The sequence below is a fragment of the Nannobrachium achirus genome (assembly GCF_963921795.1).
Source record: "Nannobrachium achirus genome assembly, chromosome: 10".
NCBI classification, from domain to species: Eukaryota; Metazoa; Chordata; class Actinopteri; order Myctophiformes; family Myctophidae; genus Nannobrachium; species Nannobrachium achirus.
Window position 1 is genome coordinate 22,599,516 of NC_137819.1, and position 8,813 is coordinate 22,608,328.

The 8,813-nt window shown below is 49.7% G+C and overlaps 1 protein-coding gene across 1 annotated transcript in view; it reads left to right on the plus strand.

Moving 5' to 3' along the window:
* Positions 1 to 1,965: 1,965 nt before the first annotated feature.
* Positions 1,966 to 8,813, plus strand: part of zbtb10 (zinc finger and BTB domain containing 10) — a 31,358-nt gene continuing 24,510 nt past the window's right edge. Inside the window, exon 1 of the mRNA XM_080734387.1 lies at positions 1,966 to 3,178. Coding sequence (XP_080590513.1) covers positions 2,279 to 3,178 — 900 coding nt within the window. The 5' untranslated portion in view covers positions 1,966 to 2,278. The remainder of the gene's footprint in view (positions 3,179 to 8,813) is intronic.

An 8,813-nucleotide genomic window follows, 5' to 3' on the forward strand; every position in this document is an offset into this window, starting at 1 on the left:
GTATACGCATGTACTTGCGTACGTACTTAGTCACTTTCCACCACTGCCCATAACTTGCCCAAGGCACAGCAGTGGGAGAGATTAATCACTGGAAGCCAGGGCTCGCTAATTAGTTTATATACCTTTGGAAAAATGCATTAACCACTGAACCACTTAAACTCTATGTACTTAGTTGACCTGAGTCCCCCATAGGGCCCTACCCTTGGCCCACTCCTCATTCCCCTCTAAACCAAATCTCTTCGTCAAAACTAGCAGATCTATAAGCTCACAATGCATCGCATCACAATGAACCGAGAGTTTGTAGCTCTGCTATTTTTGGTGAATGTTCATCTAGTATGACATAGAGGTCAACTCACATGTACTAAGTCCCCCAGGGTTCTATACTTTTTTCAGCCTCTACACCAATTCTCTTCACTGAAAATACGCGCCACAACATGTCACTATAGGCTTGTGAGCTTGTCGATCTGCTATTCTCACCAATTGTTCACCCCAAGAATAGGGAGGCTAGGATTCCAGTGTCCAGTGGTCATGCATGTCACAAGGTCATTAAGAAAGGGTCTTGGGGTTCAAGTGGTTAAACAATCAAACACTTTACTGTCATAGCAATTCTCTTTCTGTCTGATCCCGTGAGTTGAGTTTGAAGAAGCGGATAAGCAATGCCATCAACAGAGACAGTAATTATACCAGGCATGTCTTATTAGCTCCCCTGTGAATTGAGACATGGCAGTGCACTGGGGGGGTTGTGCACTGTGCACCCATCCTATTATTATCTAATGCACAGTTAAATCCCACCCCTGTTCACACATTGAGTGCAAAGCCCTTAATTGGACTCCACTGAAACTAGACACCCAACTATGTCACACACACACACACACACACACACACACACACACACACACACACACACACACACACACACACACACACACAGAGAGAGAGAGAGAGAGAGAGAGAGAGAGAGAGAGAGAGAGAGAGAGGTCAGATGAAAGGCTGCCACCTACTGGAATTATTGGTTCTGAACATAAACACCTTGACTTGGGGTACAGTGTGTACAGTTATTATGTTTACAATAGAATGCATATAATTTGCGTCTTATTTACGTAGAATCCCCATACTGGAATAAACAGGAAACCACTTGTCGCACTTTTGGACACATTCTATATATCTTATTTTGTTGCAACAAATAGCCTATGTTTTGCTTGCTGAAATGATTTCACATTTATAATGAAATAGTAAATAGTTACTGTAGTTTGATAGACAGATAATTTCACACACCGCAATTTGATAACAACTGCACCCACATCTCCCCAGAGATTTTAGAATGATGGTGCAAAATTCCCCCTAGCTTGAGGTTGCATTTTACCGGAGGGGCCACTAGGGGCCCCAAAAACTGGCCCCTCCTGTCCTGACACTGTTGCCAGGTACATATGAACTCTTCAGTGATAATTTATGTGTCTCTGAGAGTGTACAAATGGTACACTCAGGAAGTCAGGATATGGCAGTGTGTATGTAGACCTATGCACTAAAACCAGATATGAACCCCCCCAACCGGAGTGAGGATTTATGAGGTTGAGAAGGACTAAAGGTGAAAGAACAAGCTGGGAAATTATGTATGCAAGCCAGGCAGCCAGTGACACAAAATAGGCTACCCTCTCTGTTTCAAAAATAAAACAGAAAATACAGCATCCAGCATCACCCATGCAGGCAGCCACCTATTGGGGTGCTGTATGTTTTCTTTTATTTTGTTAATTTATGTATATTATTTTCCCTGTATTGTTTCGTCTACCTCCTTTCAACCAGCCAGCACCCCTCCTCCACTGACTCCAGCACCCTCACCCCAGCAGCACCCTCCACCCCCCCCCCACACACACCCCACCTCCAGACCCCCTCCTTTCCGATCCCCGGCCGAGGCTCAGGCGAGGTGCATTGTGGGGAGAAAGTCGCTGCCATTCGACCTCTGCGGGGCCTGCGCGGACGCAGCAGCCAGAACCCAGAAACATTCATTATGCTGCGATAAAAAAAAAGAAAAAAAAAGAAAATACCCTTTATTTATTTCCGCATAACCTACATAACTCTCCACCGAAGGCGAAGCCCGCAACGACCCGACGACCGTCCATCTCCACTCCGCCGATTATTTTTTATTTTTTTTATTTAAAGATACTGACATATATATACAAATATAAATACAACGACGGTTGACGTTAACGATCGAGGAGGGGGGGAAGAAGAAGAAGGAAGAAGTGAAGACTGTCATTATATTATTAAAACAGACACAAAAATGTCCGGCGGAGGGGAGAGAAACCGCAGGTCGCTGGCGTTCCGGGGAGGTGGATCATCAACGGCCGTGACGGGTCGTGTCGGCGGCGGTGGTAGTGGTGGTAGCAGCGGTGGTGGCCCCCCGGCGGCCGCGGGGAACGGCAGCTGGGAGGCCAACAACAACCAGGACCAGGCCGCCTCCTGTCAGGGGGACCGGGGACACTTGAACGGCACCGGCGGGGGGCCGACGACGACTACAGACCAAGACGATCAGGACCACCACCACCACCACCACCACCACCACCAGCAGCAACACCGGGACCTCGAAGCGTTAGCGGCGGCAGGAGGGGCGAAGGAGGGACCGAGGCGGAGGCGACAACACGGGGGAGCGGAGGAGGACAACGGCACGGACAGCACGGAGGAACCCGAGGCTGAGGAGGCGGAGGACGAGGACCCGGAAGGGGGGAACAACAGCAACGACAGCCCCGTCCGCAGAGTCGAGGAGGACGGGGACGGAGGCGAGGAGTCCCCCGGCGACGAGGAAGGGGAGGCGGGGAGCTGGGGAGGAACGAGGCCGAGCAGCGCCGACGGAGCGGACGCCACCACCACCACCACCGGCGGCTCAGAGGACGGCGACCTCCGGCCGCCCTGCTCTTCCTCCGCCGCCGCCGCTGCCGCCCCCGCTAGGGTGGAGATGAGACCCGCCGCCACGGCCACGCTGCTCGGCCTCCACCAGAACAAGCACTCGCAGTTCCACGCGCCGTGGCTCCAGGAGTTCCCGTGGCTGCGCTTCTCGCGGGACACGGGGCTCATGTCGTGCTCGTGGTGCCACAGCAGCCTGGGCAGCAGGAACTACAAGCGGGCCCTGCTGCTCCGGCATCACCTGTCCTCCGAGCACGGCCGGAACGACCCGACCAAGCAGGTGAGACAAGACACGGACCCCCCCACACCCACCCACCCTACACACAAGTAAACACACACGTACCCTGCTTAATGTGACCATTACATGGGTGTTTTTACAATGTTATACCGGGTTTAGGAATGATTGTGTGTGCTTAAAAGTCAAGACGTTTAGATAGTTTGTGGTTGGTTCTTTTCCGGGGCTAATTAGCTAATATAGTTAGCTTAGCCAGCAGGTGTTGTGCCGACATTGGTGACGCGTAAAACAGTGCCACTGTCTTCCAGTGGTCGGTGTTTCTGTTTACATTATTTGCTGTGTTACAACAAACGTCAGAGGGTTTATTGAACGTGTGTTGTGTTATAACACAGAGACAGGTCGTATTATGTGGTTATAAATGCTGGCATATGTACTGGCACCCTATGACTGGCACACTACTGGAAAAGGTCTTGTTTTAATGGGTTTGTATAAGAATGTGTACAATAGCACCCGAATAATCTTGTACGCCGTGAAAGAGTACCTGAAACATGTTGATGCTGCTGGGTTTTATGTTGCTGCCATTCACTCACAGCGAATGTGCTCGAGAAACCTCCTGAGTCACACAATTCGGTAGGTCACACTAGTCCGTGTAACGGCAGATAAACTAAGCCGAGCTAAGAGATGAACCTAGCTCTGCTACCGGCTAGCTACTGGGTCAGTGACGGCGGTGGAAAGCCCCCGGCTAGGCTAATGTCAGCTAAACCGGGTTGCTAAGCACACAGGACCACTTTAATGTCTCTACAAACAAGTTAACGAACATTTTAAGCAACCCAGAGGGGGGGGCCTGCGGTCCTGCAACATGAATCACCTGTCAAAAAACTAGCAAGTGTAACACCTGTCAAGCAGCAACACATCCTGACCTGGGCTGTGCTGTTATGTTATTTTTCACACAATGCTGGAAGTGGAGTTAGAAGTCTCATACAGGTTGCTTGTTTTTATTTGCCTGGAGGACATAAGGAGATGCACCGCGTTTTGCATGCATATATATGTGTGGTTACATGGCAGGTAGCTGTTCTACAAAATGACTCTCTCTCGTTGCCACAGCAGCTGTATTATTGACTGTTAGCCTGCTAGAGGTCACAACAATGGCAAGGCTCTCCGACCCTCACTAGCCTTTGGGGAACCGCACCCCTACCCAACCCCCTCCACCCCCACCAGCCTCTGCTCCCTGCCCTGGACTCACATGTCATTCCTCTGGCCTCTGGCACATCGCTTCAAACCTCCTCCTCCTCCTCTCCTCCGCCTCCCTTTGGGGAGCTAAATTAGAGGCATTGTGCTACAATGACTCCCCAAAAACCCCATAGATGGTGTGTCACTCTCCGGGCCAGGACAAAGAGAGAGAGGAGTAAATCATGTAGCCTCCAGCCTGACAGCTTGCCTGGCCTACATCCACGGCCTTTGTACAGGCTTGAATGAGTGAAACGGATGTCCGTGACACAATTTCATGGCATCACCTGACCGCACCACCCCGTATATTTCCGTTTAACGGGTGGTAGGTTTTTCCTCATATTTTGTTTAGGCCTATCTTGTGATCAAAGCCACACCCCTGCACGCGCAGGGATAAATCCATATGTCCTTCGTTCGGACGGAATGGCACTCATTCAGTCAATAAATTGAGATCGAGGCTCTTCCAAGTATGGGGGGGACGGGGACGGTGTCAATAAAATGTGTTAATGAAAATACTGGGAATATTCCCAATCAGCAATGGTTGTACACTTGTGCAGTTATGTTATTGATATGCCGGTCTTTCTTTAGTTCATTGCGTTCGGTGCGACGTCGGCAACATTTGCAGTAGAGGTGCTCCTTGGGTGACCTCTCGTAAAACTCGGGGATTGTAAATTTGCCCTACCAATCCAGTGTCAAAGGCTCTTTAGTCCTATGCACATTTCAAAGAAACACTTTTGATCCCTGAAAATTGACTGTGCCAACGCCTCGAACCCCAAAGGTGCGGCCACAGTCTCAACTTGCCCAACCCTCTTCATGACGAAAAAGGGATGTGATACGTTACACACATGTTACATTTATGCTCTTTGGTTAGCAAGTTATCTGTGTAGCAACTGACACGGATGCCATGCTACGTGGTTAAGAAATCATTAACCATAAATCCTATATACTCCGTTGACTGGAGTCCCCCCATGTGGGTCTATATACTTGGGCTTGCTCCTTTTCTCCTTCTACACCTCTTCGTTGAAAATAGCCAATGTACAAGCTCCGTGTGAGCTTGTAGATTAGCTATTATACTATATACGTTCGCCCCAGAATAGTGATGCTAGGGTTCATGTGGTCAATATGCTCTTGTCTTGCAGCTAACCGCAAACGACAGCACCTATTTTCCCTTTTGAAGTAGCATAATTAATAATCTGGAAGAGTGGTATTATACAACACTGGGTGTTGATGGGACACCCAGGCCGCCAATATTATGGATTCCTCCATGTTGGATTTTCTCAGAGGTCAACGCTCTTCCAAACAAGTGTTTCTATTGGCTCGCCGCGTGAATGAATTCTCAGGTCAAGGTTCACCAAATTAAATCTGGACCCTTTCACTCTGGCGAGGAGCGGAATCGATTTGCATCCTGTAAGTTATTGTTTTGATTTGTCGTTCGCCGTGGTTTTTCGATCGACTTCGGCAGCGGGGAGCAAAACTAATTTCCGCGTAGGTTTTGTGAGCCAAACCGCGAGCACCCCTTGAGCATGAACTGGACTGTCAGGGGAATTAAAAGTGTAGGGCTGCTCCACTATTGGAGTCTAATGTGTTAGTGAAGAGGATTGAGCCTCCACATTTAGAGTCCCTTCCCTCTTCCCACACGCGAGCACTAATCAGAATGACTTAAAGTGATCCCACTAACTTGTACACACGTCTAATTGGTAAGGAGAAGTGCTGGCGAGGGGATTAGGGGCTTGGTGTATCCTCCCTAGCAACAAGGACCCCGGGCTTGTGGATTGACGGGCTTGGCCCATGGCTGCGTCTTCATGTCGGAGAGCTTGAGAGATAACGTATATACAAGTGATTTAATTCTGATTTCTGAGAGCCTACAGAGCCTCTGAGAGCCTACAAATGTAACCCGTAAGGGTCCATTTAGTCACATTTGTAGGCTCTCAGAGTTGACACACAAAACGCTGAGGATTTGTTCTGCGCACAAGAGCAAGCAACTCTGCCACACTATTAGACATGATTTGCTTTTCATGTCGGTGAAACCTAATTTGAGATACTGATACCGGTTTCTATTCTTTTACATAGTCTTTTTGATCTACCCTAAAGGACTTAAAAAACAAAACAAAGATGTCCTTTCTGTCTCTTTACTAAACGCTTCTAGGCTATTCTGTTTAAGGTCAAAGTTTAACACAAAGTCGCCCTTATCTGTTGGGTGTGTTCTCTCGGTCTCCCCATATAGGCTCTACAGCTAAGCGTAATGAGCATAATGAGCACCAGTGTATGCTCAACTAGGCCGCATTGTGAGCCCAGTAACATTAAAGGGAGAATTATGGAGGGGGGGACGGGACGAGGACAGCGTCTTCGTTCGTTCCGTCCGTCCGTCCACCCATTCCTGACATTAGTCAGGCCCCAGCTGCATTGGTTAAAGCTAACTTGATTAGGCCTGGTCGTCGGGGCACACCAGGGCAGCTGCGGTTATATGTGGGCCTCCCCTCTCAGAAGAAGGGGACTGTTTGTCCTCTCCATTCTAGAGACGCTGTCTTGTGCTGTTTTCTACCCCGCCCCTCTCTTGCCTCTCTTCTTGTCTCGTTTCTCCTCTTCGGTTGATAAACGGTAAAGGTGAAAGCAATGGCGTCGGCGGCGAGCCCGCCCGTCCCAAGATTAATATCTGGGGCCTATACTAAAAGGCGGCTTCTTCACCCCTCCTGGCCAAAGGAGGATTCTAGGAAAGTCCTTAGAACGCCACACGCGGTTGTTAAGAACCAGTTTGACCGAATGGGGGGCGGGGGGGTTGGTGGAGGAACAGGGACCCCACCCATCGCTGTCGGGTGTATGCCAGATAGATGGGATGTTTATTGGGGGGCCACGGGTCAGATGGAGGGGGGTTGACTGTGTGTGTGTGTGTGTTGCAGAGGGAGAATTCTTCTTGTGGAATCCGACGGCAAGTCAAGGCCCCCCTTTTTCTCCCCCAGTCTCTTGTCTCTGTCTCTCTCTCTGTCTGTCTCTCTCTCTACTGTCTGAGCATTGTTAGAAGGTCGAGAGCCAACACACCCACACCTTGGGCCAAACTCACACTGCCGTATTGTTCTGGCATCTGGGGACACAGAAGGCCCGGGTTCGGGGGGGAGGGAGGGAGGGAGGGAGGGGAGAGAGGAGATGGCCTCGGGCCTGGGCTGGTCATGGGAGTGGATGGAATGGGGGTGTGGGGGGTGTTTGTTGGTAAAAGGTAAACAGAAACTTGTGTGTGTGTGTGTGTGTGTGTGTGTGTGTGTGTGTGTGTGTGTGTGTGTGTGTGTGTGTGTGTGGTGGTAGGGGCTTTGTTGCATCACATGATCTCCGTTAGTGTGTGTGTGAGTGTGTGTGTGCATAGCATATCTGTTGGCCCCCAGGGCAGTTCTGGTTTGTTTGGGTTTGTGACATTATTCACAGACGTATACATTCAGCAAATTGCAGCTTAACTTCTTAAGCCCTATTTTATTTGAACATATATATAGCAGATCTACAAGGTCAGCACGCATCGCGCCGTGAAGCGTTGTGACCTTTTTTAGATCTGCTATTTTCTAACAACTGTGAAATGTTTTGAAAAAATAGTGATAAAAAATAGGGATGCTACTGCCAGGGATATGTGAGTGGATGTTTAAGAAAAAGACCCAAATGTACAGCTTGCCACTTAAACCAATCATATCGACTTTTTGAAAGGTCCACATTTTGTCCCAGATAAAAGAATCTCTTCTCCACCTCCCACTTAAAATCTTCTCTTCTCTTCTCTTCTCTTCTCTTCTCTTCTCTTCTGCTCATTCATCCCACCCCTACCAAGCTCTGTCTCTCCCCCCCCCCCCCCCCCCAAAAAAAAACAAAACAAAAAGAAAATCGAGCCACGTCAGAACCACGGAGGTTTGATATTGTCCCCATATTGGTGTCTTGGCCCTTGGCTTAAGTTGTCCCAGCCAGGCCTGGCCTGGCCAGCGTGCAGCATCTGCTGTGCAGCGCGGGGCCGGGGCCTACTGTGTTCTCCTAACTCTCAGCAGCTCAACACGTGGCACATCTGGAGGAAGGATGAGACGGGCCCATCATGATCATCCTGGGCCCGGTACCAGGCTGTCCTGGCCTGACTCTCACTACTCCCCCATCACCCCATCCATGCACGCACTCACCTCTCGGGCAGCTCGGCCTGCCACTTGGTAATGCGTAGACGGTGTGGAGATTTGAGGAGGCCGCATAAACGGGATTTATGCGAGTATGCATGCCAAACTTCTGTGCTGAGCTCTGTTAGCCAGGTGGCTGCACTATAGTGAAATCTGGTGCTCAGGCTGCGGTAGTGAAGGCTGATTCCTACGTTGACTTATGGTGGTGTCGCGTGGCGAAAATAGCCTGTCTACAAGCTCACAACCTGTTGCGAGTTTGTAGATTGGCTATTTTCGGTTATTCCCAGACATGCGCACACAAGCGGATTCAGTAGGCTACAGTA